This window comes from Natator depressus, chromosome 1, assembly GCF_965152275.1.
Source record: "Natator depressus isolate rNatDep1 chromosome 1, rNatDep2.hap1, whole genome shotgun sequence".
Lineage (NCBI taxonomy): Eukaryota > Metazoa > Chordata > Testudines > Cheloniidae > Natator > Natator depressus.
In genome coordinates this window covers 309,489,417-309,511,748 of record NC_134234.1, presented here as the reverse complement: position 1 = coordinate 309,511,748, position 22,332 = coordinate 309,489,417, and the positions used below count along the sequence as shown (strand labels likewise).

Sequence of the window (22,332 nt, the reverse complement as noted above, 5' to 3'; positions counted from 1 at the left end):
TACTTTAATGGAACTGTAAGGATTCACTGTGGAAAAGAATTAGGAAATGCAAAATTAAGTTTCCCAACAGCTACTCTAACTCTGAATTTTATGGCATGTTTTATGGAACGTATGTGGAAATATCGCATAAGCAGAAAGAGTTCCATATGTGCAATCTGGCCAAGGTAATGTTTCTGTTGGAACCTGAACATATATACTCGTGTGATATTAGTTATGCAATCAATGTTCCTTTATGATCATTTTTGCCATTTAATTAAATATAATTTCCCCCCCATCCTTAATATTTAAGTGGGTTTAATTTGACTTTGAATTTAAGAGGTTTGGGGGGTAATGTCACTGAGGTAAATGGGGTGACAAAGTATTCATTCCCACCTTTGCTGCTGCAATTGTTTCTCTGGAGATAGAAAAAAAGCTATCATTTTATGTTGCAGCATCTGTGACTTCATAATGGAACAAGATAGCAATTTAATTATTTTTAGGGCTGTCAAGTGATTAAACAAATTAATTGTGATTAATTGCACTATTAAACAATAATAGAACACCATTTATTTAATTATTTTTGGATGGTTTCTACATTTTCAATTCTATTGATTTAAATTCAACACAGAATACAAAGTGTACAGTGCTCACTTTATATTTATTTTTGATTACAAGTATTTGCACTGTAAAAAAAACAAAAGAAAATAGTATTTTTCAATTCACCTAATGCAAGTACTGTAGTGCAATCTCTTTATTGTGAAAGTTGGACTTACAAATGTAGAATTATGTACAAAAAAACTGCATTCAAAAAAATAAAACAATGTAAAATGTTAGCGCCTGCAAGTCAACTCAGTCCTACTTCTTGCTCAGCCAATTGCTCAGACAAACAAGTTTTTTTAATAATAATGCTTCCTGCCTCTTGTTTACAATGTCACCTGAAGGTGAGAACAGGCGTTCTCATGGCACTGTTATGGCTGGCGTCACAAGTTATTTACATGCCAGATACGCTAAAGATTCATATGTCCCTTCATGCTTCAACCACCATTCCAGGGGACATGCGTCCCTGCTAATGAAAGGTTCTGCTCGATAACTATCCAAAGCAGTGCAGACCGATGCATGTTCATTTTCATTATCTGAGTCAGATGCTACCAGCAGAAGGCTGATATTCTTTTTTTGGTGGTTCAGGTTCTGTAGTTTCCGCATCAGAGTGTTGCTCTTTTAAGACTTTTGAAAGCACGCTCTACATCTCATCCTTCTCAGATTTTGGAAGGCGCTTCAGATTCTTAAACCTTGGTTTGAGTGCTGTAGCTATCTTTAGAAATCGCATATTGGTACCTTCTTTACGTTTTGTGAAATCTGCAGTGAAAGTGTTCTTAAAATGAACATCATGTGTTGGGACATCATCCGAGAGTGCCATAACATGAAATGTATGGCAGAATATGGGTAAAACAGAACAGGGGACGTACAATTCTCCTCCAAGGAGTTCAGTCACAAATTTAATTAACACATTTTTTCAATGAGCATCATCAGCATGGAAGCATGTCCTCTGGAATGGTGGCCAAAGCATGAAGGGGCATATGCTAAACATTCGTATCTGGCACATAAATACCTTGCAATGCTGGCTACAAAAAAGCCATGCAAATGCCTGTTCTCACTTTCTGGTGAGATTCTAAATAAGAAGTGGGCAGCATTATCTCCTGTAAATGTAAACAAACTTGTTTGTCTTAGCAATGGGCTGAACAAGAAGTAGGACTGAGTGGACTTGTAAGGCGCTGAAGTTTTACATTGTTTTGTTTTTGAGTGCAGTTATGGAACAAAAAAAAAAATCTACATTTGTAAGTTGCATTTTCACAATAAAGAGGTGGCACTACAGTACTTGTATGAGGTGAAATGAAAAATATGATTTCTTTTCCTTATCAGTTTTACAGTGCAAATATTTGTAACAAAAAATAATATACACTTTGATTTCAGTTATGACACAGAATACAATATATATGAAAATGTAGAAAAACAGCCAAAATATTTAATACATTTCAATTGGTATTCCATTGCTTAACAGTGCAATTAAAACTGCGATTAACCACAATACATTTTTTTAACCGCGGATTAATTTTTTTGAGTTAATCACGTGAGTTAACTGTGATTAATTGACAGCCCAAATGATTTTCTAAATCTTAGAATTTTCAGAATATCATAGAATGCAGCAAAAATTACTGGTGGGCCTCTGTATTGTGATATTTTTTCAGTGCCTGTTATTTACTTCTAAATAGATGACAAAAGGCAGTTATAGTGAAAACTACCTTTTCTACCTTAACTAAACCAGCTGCCTGGTTAATGCACATACTTCTCTGTTTCCTCCCTATGTCCTCCTAATGGTAAAGGAGGAAAATGAGCTTTGGAGTAAACAGGCACAACCCCATTGAGTTCATTGGGGTTACCTACACTTACACTAGGACTGAATTTGATACCTTTTCATTTAGTGAGATCATAATTGGTCGCTGATGAAATAATTAATATTTCATGGAAAATCAGGTCTTCCCAGAAATGAACAGGAGAAGCAGATGAACTTTTAAGATACAAAGTTCCCACTTCAATGCTAAGGACAGCTGCATGAAAGAGGAAGAGAAATGTAGAATATGGAGCAACACAACATATTAGTATGGTTCGTAAATGGAGGATTTTTCAGGAGATATCAGTTGCTTTTTAAGTTCTCACCAACAATAAACTAAGAAGTGAATAAAGAAATTATAACAAGAGGCAACTCCTTGCCTTTGCAAATAAGGTGGTCAATATGTTTCAAGATGTCAATAGCGAGATGACTCTTACAAAACTGACTCTCCAGGCTCTAAAAACCCTCTTATCCCTCTGAAATTTCTACCTTTCCCTGTTTAAAAGTAAAATTTTAAGGTCACTAAATACTCATGAGCATGAGGGACTAATTACACTAGACTCATAGACTTAAAGATTGGAAGGCACCATTATGATTGTTTAGTCTGACCTCCTGCACATTGCAGACCACAGAAACTCACTGATCCACTCCATTAATCATAGAATCATAGAATATCAGGGTTGGAAGGGACCTCAGGAGGTCATCTAGTCCAACCCCCTACTCAAAGCAGGACCAATCCCCAACTAAATCATCCCAGCCAGGGCTTTGTCAAGCCTGACCTTAAAAATATCTAAGGAAGGAGATTCCACCACCTCCCTAGGTAACGCATTCCAGTGTTTCACCACCCTGCTAGTGAAAAAGTTTTTCCTAATATCCAACCTAAACCTCCCCCACTGCAACTTGAGACCATTACTCCTTGTTCTGTCATCAGCTACCACTGAGGACAGTCTAGATCCATCCTCTTTGGAACCCCCTTTCAGGTAGTTGAAAGCAGCTATCAAATCCCCCCTCATTCTTCTCTTCCGCAGACTAAACAATCCCAGTTCCCTCAGCCTCTCCTCATAAGTCATGTGTTCCAGTCCCCTAATCATTTTTGTTGCCCTCCGTTGGACTCTTTCCAATTTTTCCACATCCTTCTTGTAGTGTGGGGCCCAAAACTGGACACAGTACTCCAGGTGAGGCCTCACCAATGTTGAATAGAAGGGAACGATCACGTCCCTTGATCTGCTGGCAATGCCCTTACGTATACATCCCAAAATGCCATTGGCCTTCTTGGCAACAACAGCACACTGTTGACTCATATCCAGCTTCTCGTCCACTGTAACCCCTAGGTCCTTTTCTGCAGAACTGCTGCCTAGCTATTCGGTCCCCAGACTGTAGCAGTGCATGGGATTCTTCCGTCCTAAGTGCAGGACTCTGCACTTGTCCTTGTTGAACCTCATCAGATTTCTTTTGGCCCAATCCTCTAATTTGTCTAGGACCCTCTGTATCCTATCCCTACCCTCCAGCATATCTACCTCTCCTCCCAGTTTAGTGTCATCTGCAAACTTGCTGAGGGTGCAATCCACACCATCCTCCAGATCATTTATGAAGATATTGAACAAAAACGGCCCGAGGACCGATCCTTGGGGCACTCCACTTGATACCGGCTGCCAACTAGACGTGGAGCCATTGATCACTACCCGTTGAGTCCGACAATCTAGCCAACTTTCTATCCACCTTATAGTCCATTCATCCAGCCCAGACTTCTTTAACTTGCTGGCAAGAATACTGTGGGAGACCGTGTCAAAAGCTTTGCTAAAGTCAAGGAACAACACGTCCACTGCTTTCCCCTCATCCACAGAGCCAGTTATCTTGTCATAGAAGGCAATTAGATTAGTCAGGCATGACTTGCCCTGGGTGAATCCATGCTGACTGTTCCTGATCACTTTCCTCTCCTCTAAGTGCTTCAGAATTGATTCCTTGAGGACCTGCTCCATGATTTTTCCAGGGACTGAGGTGAGGCTGACTGGCCTGTAGTTCCCAGGATCCTCCTCCTTCCCTTTTTTAAAAATGGGCACTACATTAGCCTTTTTCCAGTCGTACACCCATAACCTCTACATTAGCATGAGCCAGACACAGTAGATGCAAGTGCTGTACAAGCTGCCCTATAAAGATTGGCTGTAAACAACTCTGACCTGCAATACGTCTGATACTTCAAATTAGAGAATGTCATGAATAGAGATAGACAGTTTAGCCTAATTACCTAGTTCTGTGCAGCAGAAACAGAAGCTAGTATACAAGCAAACTCACTCTCATTTTTGATCCAAGATAGGAGTTGCAATCCTATCTCCTCAGCTGAAAAACTTCTGCACTTAATTTACCACAAAAACCAGCAACTAGTATCTCTCTTGTTTAAAGGCTGCACAAAGCAGAAAGGAAGCAATGTCAGGTTTTGGAACATTTGAACATGATTTTATGTTTTTATTTTGGGCAAAACCTATTTCTCTGGCAGTGATTTCCAAAGCAATATTTAAGTTAACGTGAAATTCTGGTTAAAAAGAAAACTGGTCCTTTTCAAATAAAAAGGAGTAGGACATCTTGTGTGTTCAGGACGTGTAGCTCCTTGGCTGTGTCATCTAACAGTGAGAGAATGTGTGTGTAAGCTTCTGCATACCTTCCTCTCCTTTTTATGCAACACAGTATCTCACAAATCATTGTCCATTTAGGCTGTAGCTTTGCCCTGACTTTATTACATTTGTATAGCTTTCCAAACAAACAAAGTGGCATGTGATATTTCTAGAAGACCTATGCATTAATGAAAATGCACTGGTGAGCCATGAAATATTGCCTTCCCAGTTTCTGCTGTAAGCTATTTATTGTGTGGGAGAGGGCGTGGGGTGGAAAGAAGACAACAGTGCCTCGACTCCTGTACTTTACCATTTAAAATTTCACTACAGCTTCTTCTTCACATGACTGAGCTCTCTGCAAAGACACCAGCAAGAGAAGTCGGCTTTCCTCTACCAAGCAGAGTGACGTGTATGATTAAGTAGTTAAATCATGGAATATGGGCCATTTGTTTTCAGTAAGCTTCTTCATCCACAACACCGTTGGATGTAATGGCATAGCCATAAAGCAAAAAAGTGGGATCCTCCTCTGCCTAGGGCTTGCGCAATGAACATCATATACTTCTTCCTTTTGCCAAAACAAACTGCAAGGTGGGGAACGCAGGTCCAGAAAGGCTTAACATCTACTCCTCCATACTTAAGAATGAAAAATAAATGCAATAGTATACTTAATACCCTTGGAAAAGCCTTCTAGGAACCCTGAAATAACATTTCAATAAGAGTCCCAAAAGGAAGAGAGTAAAATCTAACTGCATGTAGCACTGCCTGGACTGCAGCCCCAGCCAACTCTCAACATGAATAAAACAACAGCTTGGCACACTTTTATTAAATAGCAATCAATGTACATCAAAGCCACCAACTGACAGCCCTGGAAAGATGGACATTTCTGTTATATTGTTTCCAGCAGATCTGTTAAAGAGATTGAAAACTAATAACTGAAGCCCAGGGTTTAGCATCCAATGACAGTCACAGAAGCATTTCAAATCAGTTCAAAACATGAAGGAAGAATGATCCTGGCAATTACCATGGCATAAATCTAACGTTTATCCCTCATGAAATGATGGAAGAGGACGAAAAAGACACTGAACATTTAAAGTACAACAGACCCAGCAAAATAAAGAGTGTTTACAAAGGCAATGTTGCCAGACAAACTTCAGTGAGTTTTTGGGTGGAGAGGGAAGGGGACTAAAATGACAAAATAAGCAGAATAAACAGAACACAGCTAATGTAACACAATGCACTTTGGCAAGACAGTTGATACTGTCTCAAAGTCTTACTTGAAAGTTCAGATCAAATTGGCTTGGATAGGAATAATGTCATGTGGAATGAAAACCGTCTTTTAAAGCTGTAAGCAAAGGGCCATACATTGAGTTAGGTGTTTAGTGGGTAGAAATGTTAGAACTAGTGTTATGTAACATCTGCACTAGTGATCTGGAAGAGGCAGTAAACAACAAAATAGTGAAATTTTTAAATGACACAAAATGAGGTGGAGTTGCAAACTCCAGTGAAGAGAAAGGAATAATAAAATAGGACCAAAAGAAATTAGGAACGTGGGCAGAAAATAGCAAAGTGAAACTCAACTTGGAAAAAAACAAAGCTAAACTGGTGAAAAGCTATCTGACATGTACTCAGTGTGAGGAAGAAACCAGGCAGCAGTAATTCTGAAAAGAACCCATGGTAGCAGAAGATAGGGACCTAACATGAGTTTGCAAAGCAATATGGGGGTGAAAAAAAAAGTGTAATTCTGGGTTGTATGAACAAATCATCATGTCATGGAGCATGGAAGTAAACAATCCCTTTCTGTACGTCCGTAGGTGTACAGAAGGGAAGCACCCTAAATTAGCATGACATTACCAGCTGGGCAATATCAAAGTCCTCTAGTGTCATTCCCATCAAACAAGATCAGGCGAAGATGATATTTTCTATTTGTGCATTTTGTCTTATACTCCTTTTGGGGGCATAAAGAACCCCCATTGTACTTACTTTCCCCTGGGACATCTTGCTGATTATCCTCTGGCTGCTGGGAAATTCCTATTTTTGACAAGATAAGTGTGGCACCATCTCGGACCTTCAAGAACACAAACATAGGGAAATCATTCCATAATACATTCCTGCGAAAAGTAGGCTTGAACCTCACTGTTGTGGAGTCTTTCCCCACCTAAGCAGGCATTTGAAGATACCCACCAATTTTCTTATCCTCCAGTTAGGGCTTGGATCTTGAGAAGTGCTGTGCACACTGACTTCTAGCCATCAGGCCCTTCATCCCCAATACCCCCTCTCCTGTAGAAGGGCTCAGCTCTGATACTTGCTAGCTAAGAGGCCACAGGTAAAGCTTCCTCCATGGTTGATAATAATGTTCAAAGTGTGAGAGTTCAGTGGCACACAAGCTGTTTGCATGGACCCTCTGCACAAGGGTTAAATTCCCCATACAGGAGCAGAGCTATCTGCCTTCTTAAGGAGCTGTTCTGAACCACCTAACTGGCAGGATATTTGGTGTCAGGAAAGGGTTAGGTAGTGTAAAGGGGAAAAATAAATAACGGGATCACAAGTGCTTCCATACCCATGGCGATGAGCGCAGCATGAAACCTAGACAGATTACATAACGAAGAATTTCAATGCCCCTACTCCCACGATCCTGCCAAATTTTTTCCTCTATGTCATACATAACCTGAAACATTATGTTACGACTGGTTACTTGACTGGGTGTGTCAGGGGTTTATACACAGGGTAAAATAGAGCAAGCTGTCCTTTAAAAAAAAAGTGCCTTTGTTTCACCTCAGGGTTTAGGGTTCTTAAACACACCAGTGAAGCAGAGTGACAAATGAAGCAAGATCTGGGGAGCCAGGGCAGAACAAAGGCAACTCTCTGATGGAGGGATTTGTAGGGATAGGGGGAAGAGAAGCAGCTTCCAAAATGGGACACGTGGAGTGAGAAAAAGAGTAGGTAGGTAAGATATCAGACACCCATACCTCCCAAAATCTGCAGTAGCTAAAGGGGGATGGGTCCTGTCCCCCACATTGGGGTGAGTGGGTAGGGTGCTGCACACAGGGACTGGGAGGCCTGGCAGGGAGGAGTTGTGGAGCAAGCCTCAGCTCATCTCACAGTGGTGGCTCCTGCAGCTCCTGTTCTGAGGGGCTGGCTGGGCTCAGCTCCCCGTTCTGGGCATTGAGACCTAGCCCCTGGTACCTGCACATCATGGGGTGGCCATGTCAAATTTGAGTGAGTGGCATTATGACCCAGCCATGGGGTTGCAGTGGTACTCACTCAGATTTGGCCTGGCTGCCCCCACCCATAAGGGGGACCAGGTTGGGCCAAACCGGAGTGGTGCTATGACCCTGTGCACCGGGGGCCAGATTGCAATGCCCAGAAAGAACAGCTGAGCCTACCCAGCCCCATGGGACAGGAGCCACTTCAACTGCGACGGGGTTTTGGGAGCTAAAGCAGGACAATCCCATGAACCTGGGACTGCTGAGAGATATGGAAATATAGGCCATATAGAGGCAATTTGGAATTGTATTCCGTGATGGAGAGGAAACCAGTGAGAGTACTAGAATTTGATAGATACATTCTCACTTTCCAGAATTTGAAAGTAACATAGCTACATGTTCCAGCCCCCTTATCAGATAGTACAAGCCAATTTTCTCTGAAAGCTAATAAAAGTTTATTTATTACTGAAAAACAATTCACAGATGTCAGCAATCCTCCTTACATTATAATGCATCAGAGTATTCATACGTTTCCACCTGCCATCTCTTTGGGATGTTAAATCCAAATCTGAGAGGATCTGGGCAGTAGAACCTGGACGCCACTCTATGGAGTAATTAAAATGAGAAAAGAAACAGGTTTTATCCTTGTGCAACTAAGACAGTACACCACTAATGTGTTTTCATTTAAAGAGCCAATGAATCATCATAAAATATCTTTTGAAATATTCCGTTTCAAAACACTTGGGCTTTCCTCCTTTCCCTTTTATTTCTTACTAGGGAACTTTGCGCAAGTTTTGTTTAAAAATCCATGTGATGTTTCTGTTTATTTTCCAATTGAAGTCAAAATCCACAGTTTCGGACACCACAATTAGTTGCTGTAGACATTGCTGTGATATCCAAAACTAGGGTTGCCAACTTTCCAATGGCACAAAACCAAAACACCCCTTCCCCGAGGCCCCGCCCTTGCTCGCTCCATCCCCCCTCCCACTGTTGCTCTCTCTCCTCCACCCTCATGCACTTTCACTGGGCTGGGGCAGGGGGTTGGGGTGCGAGAGGGGGGTGAGGGCTCTGGCCAGGGGTGCGGGCTCTGGGTGGGGCCGGGGATGGGGGGGTTTGGGGTGTGAGAGAGGGCTCTGGGCTGGGGCAGGGATGTGGGGGGGGTATGGGATCTGGGTTGGGGATGTGGGCTCCGGGTGGGGCCAGAAATAAGGGGTTCAGGGTGTGGGAAAGGGCTCCGGGCTGGGGGTGAAGGAGGCGGCTCCAGGCTGGGGCAGGGGGTTGGGGTGCGGGAAGGGTGTGAGCTCTGGCTGGGGGTGTGGGCTCTGGGGTGGGACCGGGGATGAGGGGTTTGTGGTGCAGGAGGGGAGTCAGGGCTGGGGCAGGGGGTTAGGGTGTGGAATCCTGGCAGTGCTTATCATGGCTCCCAGGAAGCGACAATCAGGTCCCTGCACTGCAGCCCCCGAGCGCATGGGTGGCCAGGGAGGCTCCTCACTCTGCCCTCGTACCCACAGGCGCCGCCCCCACAGCTCCTATTGGTCATGGTTCCTGGCCAATGGGAGCTGTGGAGCCAGCACTCGGGGCGGGGGCAGCACGTGGAGCCTCCCTGACCGCCCATGCGCCGAGGGGCCGCAAGGAGCTGGCAGCTGCTTCTGGGAGCTGTGCAAAACTAGGGTAGGTAAGGAGGCTGCCTTAGTCCTGGGCCCCAGCTGCACTGCCAATCAGACTTTTAAGAGCCGGGTCGGCACATTCTGGTCAAAAACTGGATGCCTGGCAACCCCGTCCAAAACAGAGGATTAGGGACTTCCTGTGGAACAGATAAATACAAATCTGTTTTTAGGCGAATGCACCAAAGAAAAAAAGTAATAAACAACACTTTATCCCCTTAAATTATGGCATTAGTGGACATGTCACAAAAGTATTTTTCATAGTTTTTGATAAGGTATCAGTTGGTGTTTAAAACATTAAAGGCAACATTTTCAGATGTGACTAGTAACTTTGGAGGTGTCAGTCTTTGGGCATCCAACTGGAGACACCTTAAAGGGGTCTTATTTTCAGAGAGTGGGTGCTCTGCACTTTCTGCAAGTCAGGTCCCTTTAAGTTGCCTCAAGGTGAGCAACCAAAAACTGACAGACCCAAAGTTACAAGTCACTTCTGAAAATTTGTGTCCTTACTTTTACATCAATTAATTGTTCATGTCATCACTGTCACATGAATCAGTAACTGAAACAATCAATATTTCATTGGTTCTGATAGGTTTTACCGAGAGTTATTAACGTGCTCTGTGCATTTTTATGAGACTTGGCAAAGAACAAGGGCTAGGCATTTTATAATAAGGACATGCTTTATTTCACGATATAGTAAGTACGAGAGCATCACGCTTAGTGGTAGATTCAGCTTAATAGTTCAAGAACTAAACCTTTGAATGATTTTTTTTCATTTCAATAATCACTTTTACTGAAACATTTCAGAAAGATAAGAGCATCAAATTAGTGTTTTCACTATTATTACAACAGCACCAAAAATAACTACTTACCAAGAACAACGCTATCGGCTTTTGGCCATTGTGAACAAGGCAGATTTCGGTAGACTTGGTCTATTATCTTTTCCTTTACTTGAGAAATAGTATCACAGTTCAGCACTTTCACAGGTACAGAATCAGTGCCTCCATCTTGTACATACACATTTACTGTCTATGAAAGAAAAAAATATGCATAATTATTCAAAAATATCAATTCCAGTCTCTGGTTTTTTTTGATGATTAGGATCCAGGCAGTGCCCAAGATACACTGTGCAGTCTTACCACCATGCAGCAATGTACATTTGCAATGTGGATTATCTGCACAGTTCTTCACTAATATCCAGCCAACTAGCTACTTTAGATTCCAGCTCATTCTTTCTATTATGATAAAATAGAAAAGGCACAGATTGGATGTTCCCCCTTCTTCACTGATATCTAATATGACATCTCTACTGTGTCTTCGGAACTTATTAAAGGAAAGTTTCAAATAGAGACAGGCATGTATTAAAATGCTGGACCATCCAATGTCTGTGTACCACTTAGGTTATCCAATAACGCAATACGCAAAGAAGAGTCAATTTACTATTTATTACTTGTCACATTAACCCTCAATTACAGAGGGCACACTTAAGTAGTTTATTCTGGTTCTCAAGATATCATTGGTTCCGTTGGCATTCTCCCATTTTATTTATACAGGAGAGAATCTCTTGGAAAATCTCCAAACCCAGAATGAACTTTAAATGTGCCCACAGCATACAGATGATAATCTCAGTCCAGGTAAAATAAAAAGGAAGGATAATGTCCTGAAAGGGGAAAGCAGGGACTGTGAGCTCACCCTCTACGGAGGGTACCTGATTTCCAATGGTCAAGGTGGTGCAAAATTCTTGGAATCTTCATGGACTCTGCTACACATGCACACTTTGATAGCAGAAATGTCTAGATATGGCTTCTTTCCCTTTTAATTGGCTAGTAGAACTTCCCTCTCTCTTAGTTATGGTCTTGGTGGAAGCGATCCCTGCACTTTGTGTATTATTTTATGTAGTTAAACTGTGCTGCAATGCAGTGAAATTAAACACGTTTTCATTGTCCCTAGACAGAATTTGCAGGCTAATTGTATTTCTTCTTCCCTTCCCTATTTATATTAATAATTATATATGATTTTGCTGTCAGCTGAAAATGTAGTGTGTCAGTGTAACAACTGATGAACATACCCAATTTTTAAACAAAAATAATGACTGTAAAATGGATAAATACCATGCACAATATAGTTCATCTCTCAGTTTCAGGCAGAGGTGTGCAAATTAAATTTGCATTTATCTACCTAAAGCAGTAAGTGCTCCATAAATGTCTATCCAAACTCAGACACTGGCATAATTAGCACAAGCATTTTTTTAAAAATCATAAAAAAAGGCATATAATCGCAATATTATACAGCAATATTAACCTACTTCTTTGTGAAGGATATGTGATTGTTTTGTTATATGTACAATTGATGAATGCAATGAAATCCGGGCCAAATCTGGTCTAATGTTTACAATAAATATCTATGAGAATTATTCTAATTTGGCTCAGATTTGATTGCATTCACATGTCTCTCTTTGATACTGCATTCATAAATCTTAATTGCAAAAGCCATTTTTTGAGTTAAAAGACACTAACTTCAAAGAATTATTGCAGTAAGTCACAAATGACGTACGATACAAAAATATCTTGTTAGTTAAACACAATACAATGTAAATCGTGTTGTCCAGTCTGTGCAGAACTATTAGGTGTACTCTTCAGCTCAGACAAACATGGAATCCTCACGGAGTCCAAAACCGGACATTAAAAAAGTTACATTTTTCCTTTATCCATCCCCCACCCCCAAGCAGTCTGTTAACTACAGTTGCTGTAGGTTGTGTGTAAGAACAATTCATAAGGTAAGCTTCCCATGGTGCCCTCCCACTCAAATCCCTTAGGAATATATCAAAAATGTGCTTTTAACCAAACACGTAATAAAAGGCTTTTATTAAGTTTCATCCGCACTACAGATTTGTCATTGCATGTCTCACAATCAGAGGCAAATGGGAAAGGCTGCTAGCTGTGTCAATAATAAAGCCAGAGTAATCACATCAGAGTGACTTTCAAGGCAAAGAAAATCCCATGCTGCTCTTCCGAGGACAGTTCTGAGCATTATGTACGTTTATTAGACCATGCACAAAACAAACAAGCCAAGAGTCTCAAAACCAGATGACTAGATTTAGACGGTTATATCCATCTTTAGATGCCTAAAGAAGTAGCCCGATACACGCCATTAGAGTTAGGGACTATTCATAGAGTCTGATTCTTGTCTCACTGATGCTGGTGTAAATCAGGAGTAACTCCACAGAAATCAATGGAATTAAACCAATATAAAATGGTTGAGAGAGGATCAGGCTATTGGGAGTCTTCCCTCAAACTTCTTCAGAGATTGGGGGTGCTCAGATCTGGGGATTTGCTTCTAAGCCCTTCTATATAGTTCTTAATTCTTCACCCACATTAATAGTTCATCTTGGCTCTCATTAATTGTTATAGAAAGAGTGTACGGATATAAATTTAAATTCCACAGTGTTCAAGAGGAAAAGATTTGATATAAATTAATGACTGAGCAGATGAGCTGCTTACCAGCTGTGTATACTCTACATCATCTCCCAGTAACCCTGTGTCATTCAATGTATATTTGGCTTTCATCAGCACAGCATCCACTGGGCCTTTTTCCACCTGATGTTTGATAGCCTTGAACAATTTATAAAGAGGTTCTCCAGCATTGTCCTGTTTAAGGGAAAAAACAAAAATAAAAAATGGAAGGTATAATCAATGCCATACGTTTTAGTACTTAATGCAGGAGAAGTGTATGCATAGCTTTCATCCCTTACCTTCAGATATTGATATAAACAAATAGCCATCCAATTAGACAACATCCTCTCCACAACAGTTTCTGATCTAAAAAATATGAATATCGAAAATGTTTGCTGACAAGAAGGCAATTTTCTTTTGAAGTGTTGCCTGAAATAAAATATTTCTACATTAACAGCACTTGCTGTCCTAATGCAATAATTTTACATAGGTTCTTTTAAGCATGCGCCTGCATTAGATAATGCTTTGCACTGTTCAACATTCTTAGATACTTTCAGCTCATTACTTTTACTGGAAGGTACATATCATATATTCAAAATCAGAAGTTTGTTTCCATGTTGTAAGAATGAGTGCTTAAAAAAAATCTACACTTTAGTTACTGGGGAACAAACTAATTGAAACAAAACATACATAGCAAAGATTAAATTCTGTAATGTATTTAGGAGTAAGAATCAGACCTATCTAATTGAAGGAGATGCATCAGAAAATTGTTTAAGAGCATTAATTATGGAGATGATATGGTATAAAATTAGATAAGCATACAAAAATTTCAATATTGCATTTTCTTCATGGATAGATGTTTGCGCAAGATGGTTCCAAGCTCTAACTTAAATTATTTGGACATGACAAATGGCTCTAGTTGCTCTTAAAAAAAGTAACTTCTATCCATTTTGTTCCCTAACGTGCTCGGGCAGGTCATCATCACGATGATTTCTAGACAGTCTATAGCACGACACACACACACTGAAAAACACCACACGGTAAATGTAACAATGTTGCAAAAAACGAAGGACTATGGAAAACAAGACAATCATTCAAACCTTCTGAGCATCAGCTTTGGGTTTTTGGCCACAACATACTGCTCCATCAGCTCTAAGAACAATGTCCTCATGATGTCAGTATAGTATTCTAGCTTTCCATGTAAAGCAACAGTCAATAGGGATGCAAAATAAACTTTTTCTCGGGCAGAGAACTCCCTCTGCTTCTCCAATGTATGAATAAACTAAAACAGAAAAAGCAGATTTAGCTTCGAGTCTAAATGATTCATGACAAGTTTCAAGAGCAGCTCAAAACATATCTGGCACGGTAGGAAGGGGAAAAACCAAAACACCTATTGTCTTAATGTTAGTCTTCTAAGTACAGCATGAAAAAAACACAAAACTACATATAAATAAACAAACTACATATAAATAAGCACTATCTACAACTCTCCTCTCTCCCTGTGTGCGAGAGAGTTTTAAACACACTGTCTTCAGGGCTAACTCAACTAATAATGCTATGTCTTCGATAAAGTATGAAGTAATACACAATGAAGGATGTTTTTGTTTAAAGAAACCTCTGCACTATAAGTTTAACCTCCCTTCATCCCTCCCGCAACAAACCCCCAACCAAACAAAAACCAAACCCTTCCACTTCCATTACAAGGACTGCAAGCCTGAATACATACATTGTAAGTTTCAGATCTTGTTTTCCTCTGCCTCAGAATGCAACACTACTTTTAAGTAATGAGCATTAGGGCCACGCTTAAAAAAACCAGGTGCCTGCAATTAGCTTCTCACTCCATATTTAGCCACCTAAAAATCAGCCTGATTTACAAGAGTACCAAGATTTAGCACTTTGGGAGCAGGTGGGTGCTCATCAATCTTGAAATCAGGCCACTTTTTAGGCACCTAAATATGGACTTAAGAGCTGAACTTTAGGCTCATCTGTTCTTAAAAATGTATGTGTGACTCTACATGTACATACATACATAACAGGCAAAAAGACTTCTGAAAAATACAGGGTGAGCTCAAAGTGACTTTTACTTCAATACTCACATTTATGAGAAATGATTTGCTATTCAGTAGATTGGAGAACTGATTTAAAGCCTGCTCCACAGTTTGCTGTCTAGCCTCTGGAATATCCAATTTCCCAGTAATCATTACATCTTTCTCTCCATCTTTTGAGGGCAAGAAGAAGACTCTGTCTGTGTACATTTTATAGTCCAGCACAGGAATTCCTGCTTCACTGACATCATTGGTCTGATCTTCCATCTCTATCATTAGATCTAGAACGTACAATATTTCTAGTTTTAGAGTTAGTTTTAAAAACCACAGTACCTTTTGTTTTCATCTGACAATGAAAGCATTTTATACCAGGGAAAAAAATGATCAAACTTATTCAGAATCCTTTCCCCTTCCACTTCCATTTCACTTTTTCCATACCATGTTTACCAATTGCCAAAGCATGTTCCCTACAACTCAGAGTTTCTTCCCAGATGATCCTGTTGAGACACTGACAGGGCTGTCTTTGAGGAATCACAGGGTATATCTCCTCACCAATTTGGAGCTTGTGACAGCAAGTCTCAGAGTCTGGGTCTACAGACTGCTCCTGGGGCTCATGCTAAGGTGCTAATAATAGCTGTGCAGACTTTAGACATCTAGGGAAGGGGGTGTGCTTCAGAGCCCGAGCTCCAGCTAGAGCCCGAATGTCTCCATGGCTATTTTTAGCACCATAGCAGGAGCCTGAGTCTGTCAACCTGGGCTCTGAGCCAGGCTGCCACCACAGGCTGCGGCTTGCTGTGAAGATGTACCTATAGTTACCTAGACTGGGGAAGGGACAATCTCATTGTTTTCTGTTTGTACAGTGCGCAGGCACAAACAGGGCTTGATTGATAACTGGGGCTCCTACACAGCATCATTATACATATGCTAATCATCATCGTCACAATATTTTCTTATTGGGTATTTTAATGTGATATGTGGAGGATCATGAATTTACTGTAGGATCAGTAATTACTGAATGCTGGGCTTTATGCAGAGAGCTCTTCTTAAAACACACACACACACACACACACACACCCCCCAGCAGCAAAGGGAAGAAAGAAATTGTTGCCAACTACTTTTCTTGTGTTTATATATTTTCTGTTCCTTTCAGTCCACATCATTGTGAAAGCTGCCCTTTAATTCTTTTCATGATAGTTGGGATGTTGAGCCAAGGAGCAAGAGCAACAGGAAGTACAAAGAATAATCATTTTATTAGGAGAAGGGTAGAAAGGAAGAAGGTAAAATAATTCACTGAAAATGATGAAAACACTTCTGTGAGCCCCAAAAGCTTTCAAGTTCTTGACACAAAAAGCAATTAGAGGTCACCTTTCCACAAAGTGGTCATTTCAGCTGGAGGCTTTCCAGTTGTCTGATATTGCTGACTGACTAGAATATCATGTTAATTAATATAATGGCCTGTCATAGTGGCAATTTTTATTTGACCACGTAATTTATCCTGGTTCTCTTTATTCTGTTACACTCAGCCAATTCTAAGAAAGAAAACATCTCATGGTTTCAAGCTTTGTGCTGTGTGTGTTCTTCTACCCTAATCATCACTTCCTTTACTATGACTGCTCTGATGCATGCAGGAAGACTCCTCTTCCTACATTTGCCACAATCAATATTATATGCATCTAGAAACTACTTTCATTTAAGTGCTTTACTTTACTATTAGCCAAGACAACGTGAATCTTATGTGCTAGATTACACTGTTAGAGACAATTTGTGTTTCTCCTGTGCCCAGGGAGGCAGCTGTGCTGGAGTAGGAGATTAACCCCACACTCCAGCAGGCAGCAGTACTCCCTGCACCCTTCTGGGAGTCCTGGCAGGGGACGGGCAGCTTCACATTCCAGAAACAGCTTTGAGAAACCGAGGACAGAAAAGAAGAGGGATTACAAAGGCCAGCTGGTAAGGGAGTCTAATAAGCAGAGATGGCTCCAAACGGGGACCTTGATCTTCAGCCCTTCAAATTTCAGAGTGGCCTTTGAAGCTGAATCCCTCAGTCCAAACAGTTGCTACAGAGATTTGGTATTGGGTAGGGTCCAAAATTGGAACAGGCCAATTTTCCAGATGTGACTCAAATATAATGGGAAAAAAACTATTCTGAGACAATTTCGGCACCAATGGCAGAAATCTCAGGGTAACAGTAGATTTTATGAGTTTTCCACTATTCAAGATGGCAGAAATCTTGTCAGATTATCTACAGAGTCAATTCAAACCCATACCCTGAATTCCCAAAGCTAAATCTAAGCCAAATTCAGATTCAACCACCACTTTTTAAGCCCATCTCTGTTAATAAGAAAAAAGTAATTTCTCTTTAGGAAAAAAACATGCTTTGTTATAGAAGCAAAGATAGGTTATTTCAGTATAAACAAATAGTGTATTTTAGACAGTGATATGACAGGTCAAGGTAATCACCTAGGCCAAAGTTTTCAAATGTGGGTGTCTGAATTAGACACCAAAATAAGTAGCCTGATATTCACAGGTGCTGTGCCCTTACAGCTCCCATTGATTTCCTTCATGTGATGTCTCTTTACATACAGTAAAGAATGAACCAGCTCCTCAAATCAGGTTCCATTATTTCCCGTTACAAAGAGGTACATTTTCTTCTTCTCTCTGATTTTCCCAGACTTAAAAGATATTGCAGTCTATCTTCATAAACTCATATCGCACCAATTCATATATTTTGTGGCTTTCCTAACATAATATTTTTATTAAAATAAAATGTGTAACATTTTATCAACAGCATAAATACAGACTACAGTTACTTATTGTGAAATGGGTGACTTTTCAGTACCAGTGGCAGCTTTTTAATAGTAATCATAAAAAAACATAGTTTCTATTTCCATTTGCTGATTTAATTCCTTGTGCTTATTTTATCTTTACCCTAAAAACCTGTTTCCTTTAATCACTTTCACTCTATTTAATCTTATTTATGGCCTTCATTGTCAGAAGAATATGTACTGTACATTGATGTCTGCAATCAAGAGTAGTTATATTGGCTTGTAGTTACACCCAAGAAACAGTTTAAGGAAGACAGTGCAGTAGTTTTAGCCCAATTTAGGATTTCTCATTAGGGTCCATAAGAAATCTAACATCAATCATACCTGTGAATTCCTTTTTGCATCTATCTCTGACACTTTCTTCCAGTCCTTCAAGCTGTGACTTGATTTTTTCATATTCACGTTCTGCTTGTTGGCTTTTTCGTCTTTAAGGAATAAAGTACGATTTTGAAAGTTATTAACGGTAAAAGTAAAGCATTTTGCAATTGCATTGATTGGAAAGGCTGAGGGATCATAGGAAGACTGTTTCTTTTCTTTATCTTTAATAACGAAAGTGGAGGAGATAGTGGGTCAGATCTTCAGCTAATGTAAATCGATGTAGCTCTACAATGGAACTGCTTACACAGATCGGCTGATGATCTGGCCCAATGATTTTAAACTTGTGCTCACAAATGTATCCTAACATTTTAAACACAGCTACTTCACTTGTGCAAGCTGGACAGAGAATGCAATAAGCACTCACAGCACATTCCACAACAGCTGCTGAGTCACGACTAAGGCTTGTCTACACTTAAGATAGGTCAACATAGTTATGACGCTGACAGATGTGAAAAATTCACACCCCTGAATGTCATAGTTTAGATGACCTAACCCCTGGTGTAGATGCGGCTAGATCAATAGAAGACTTCTTCTGTTGACTTAGCTACTTCCATTTGGGGAAGAGGATTAGTTACATGGCCAGAAATACCCCTTCAGTCGCTGTAAGAAGTGTCTACACTACAGCAACACAGTGGCAGTGTTGTAGCTGCGCTTCTGTAACATCCAGAGCATGGACATGGCTTAAGTCAGTACATGCACAGGATCATACTGAGCAGGTTATGGGAGATCTAAGGGAGTTTCAACGTTGTACAGGGGCAAATACTATAAAGCACTGCATCTCAGTTGTACAGCTTTGCATCATTACAGTGAAATCCACCAAGCTTATACACTACTTACATCCCACTTAAGACTGCAAAATAGGCCCCAAGTAGGACTTAAGTGGTGTATAGTCCTGGTACTGGCACTCCACAAAGGGGTGAATTTCACCATGAGTCATGAAATGTGTATATGGTAATATGTGGCTCAGCTGTAAAGGCTGGAATATCCACGCAGACAGATCCAACCATCTCAGGTCTACAGGGTGTTGACATAGGAAGCGTAAACATTGACTAACACACATGCAAAGCAGCAATATTTTCACTAGCATGAAGGCACTTCAGCTGCAATTTCAAGACTGTGTGTGCGCACCTTACCCCCTCAGTGTGCAGTGTGAAAACCTGGGCCAATTTGTTTGGGCTTACAGCAGAGAAAGAATACTGGGCTGACTGGCACCAAGGAATACCACTGAAAGGGTCTATGTGAGGGGAATTATTGGTACAAATTTTATCCAGCTACTTCCTTTAAAATGTTTAGTTTATTAAGTGATCAAGATGGTTTCTCTTTGCAGATGAGAACAGTTTGCTTTTCTGCCCCATCAGCCTTCTCCTTTAGAGCTTTGGGACAGCCATAGCATCCGACTATCTTACCTGTAACAGTAGATAGAGATGATGATAATGGCCACCATAGGAAAAATTACGGATGGCAAAATCACATCCAGGGGTACGTCACTCACACGTGTGTCATATTCCACCCTTCCTAGGATCCATTCTCTGAGGCCAAATTTCACCTGAAGAATTAAATACATACTTATACCTGCCTCAGAAATGTAACTAGAAGATTATTCAATAATTTAGCTGCCATGCTTTAGTTTCTTAGTAATCTTTATAATCTATAGAATTCCTAGTCCAGATTGCCAAACAGGTATAATATTCAGATACAATTTTTTTGCTGGCATAAATTGGCATAGCTCCAATGAAGTTAATGAATTTACCTATTTATTCCAGCAGGTAATTTGGCCCTTATTACATAAAAGGAAAAGAAAAACCTATTACTATACAAAGGAATTTAAGGCCCAATCCTGTAAGAACTTACTACCCAGAATAGTGATTGACTGCAATGGGACTTGTCAAGATAGAAAACCCGATTTCTAGTTGCGAGTATGCATAAGACTGGACCCCTTAATAAAAGCGGCAATCAACATCTTGGGACATTCTATTTATCTGCAATCCTTTTATAGATAGCAGGCAGAATCTGGAAGTGGAGTGGAGTCACAAGATAGTTTCCTTTATATAATGTGCCACTGAAAAATAAACCCATGCAAATAGGAAGCTACTGTATCAGTGTCACAAACACAGTACTCCATACCCTCCTCCCTACATACATGCTATTAAAGACAACTTGCAGGGAAGGTGACATACAATGAATTCAGGCAAGTTATTGATTGTATCCCTCTTCTGCCTTCTCTTTGGCTGAGGTTGTACTACTGGTGGTTCACAATATAGATCCTTGTCAGTCAGTGTTTTTATGTTGCAGGGTTCTGCCCCCACAAAAGCTTGAGCCTCCTCTATCGTCATGGCTTTGTTCAGATTACTGCCCTAGACAGAAAATATAAGGCTAAGTCATTTTAGCTGCAAAGCCACGGGTGAAGCAATCCACAAGTTACACAATATTTTGTACAGTTCATTTTCAACAGAGGATGTAGTTCTGACATCAGTGTGAAGGGGGAGGAAAAAATACCCCCAGGCTTTTACACACAGAGGAAATTAATTAATTCTATGGGAACACAGCTAATATGGAAATTCCAGATTCCAGCAGTGGAGGGCAGCATGCAGTTTTTAAAGGATGAAAGGAAAATCTTACACCTATATATTTATTATAATGATAAAACTAGAACCAGCCATGTCTTGTCAAGTTTACCTCTGCATGAATAACGTTGTTGACTTGTTTTTTGATGCCATCAGTGAAGTTTTCAAACGTTGGATCCGCAACATATTTAAAGGGATCATTGTTCTCAATGTTTAGAACCAAATTGTAACCATCCATTTTAATAAGTGTAGTAATCCTATAGTTTTCTGGATCCTCTAATATTGGTGGAGAAGAGAAGACTATTGTGCTTTCATTGATTTTTGCAATATCTTTTCCTTCAAACTAAAAAGCAAACAAAACATTTTGGGGTTTGATTAGATCATGTTATTTGCTGCTGAACATTTAGCACCTAAAAATACAACACAACCAAGTTAAATAAAAAGGTGAGGCTTCTCAGATACTTTTGGAAAAGAAAAAAAATCACTGGACAAAAATAAATCATCGCTTCAGTGTGGGTTAGTATTTAGGCCCAAAGCAAAATCCGAAGGTCTGAACGCTCCCGAAGTTGGCAGAAAGTTTGTGTCATTATCTGAATTTTGTGGGTTTGAACCATTTTAGGGCGATTTAATGTTGAGAACACAGGAGTGATGGGGCTGGGGTGGTAACGCCTTAGCTTTAATCCAGACTGTTTTTGACTCTTCTGCAACTTTGGGTACATCACTTGTCTTCAAGGCATTTATAAATAACAGAGACGTTATCAGCTTAATATAAATGCTCAGTACCATTTATGAATAAAATACATTAAACACCAACCAGCTAACTCACAACAAACCTTATCTTCCACCACAATGAATGTTTATTTCTAAGGCACCTCATGCTTGAAAATGTCTGGATCCTAACAGTAGAATTTTTTTTATATATAATTTCTTCCTCCCCATCCCAATCCTTTGCATTAGGTGTTCCTTGACACATTAAAAAAGTACTATTATACAAATAGTCTACTCTAGGAACCCTCTTCAACCAATCATTAACATAAATCACAACACAAAAACCAGCAGCTATCTTTATGACTTCTAGTACATTTTGGATACTACCATAATATAATGAAATGAAAATAAAGTGAACTAAAAAGTAAACAAATGGTGGACAGACTGCATTTACAGTGCCTCCAAATAGAGGTTTTTTATATATTTGAATAAATATATACAGGGGGGAGAAACACTTGAGAA

The 22,332-nt window shown here is 40.1% G+C and overlaps 1 protein-coding gene across 3 annotated transcripts in view; it reads right to left on the bottom strand.

Annotated features, from left to right (window-relative positions):
- Positions 1-22,332, bottom strand: part of PLXNB2 (plexin B2) — a 331,427-nt gene that overhangs the window by 13,349 nt on the left and 295,746 nt on the right. For all 3 annotated transcript variants that reach the window (XM_074942362.1, XM_074942360.1, XM_074942361.1), the window contains 11 exons: positions 21,215-21,445; positions 20,716-20,892; positions 19,945-20,084; positions 18,485-18,585; positions 15,390-15,619; positions 14,394-14,575; positions 13,593-13,659; positions 13,342-13,488; positions 10,714-10,870; positions 8,684-8,784; positions 6,958-7,042 (listed from right to left, as the gene is read on the bottom strand). In XM_074942362.1, coding sequence (XP_074798463.1) covers positions 6,958-7,042; positions 8,684-8,784; positions 10,714-10,870; positions 13,342-13,488; positions 13,593-13,659; positions 14,394-14,575; positions 15,390-15,619; positions 18,485-18,585; positions 19,945-20,084; positions 20,716-20,892; positions 21,215-21,445 — 1,618 coding nt within the window. The remainder of the gene's footprint in view (positions 1-6,957; positions 7,043-8,683; positions 8,785-10,713; positions 10,871-13,341; positions 13,489-13,592; positions 13,660-14,393; positions 14,576-15,389; positions 15,620-18,484; positions 18,586-19,944; positions 20,085-20,715; positions 20,893-21,214; positions 21,446-22,332) is intronic.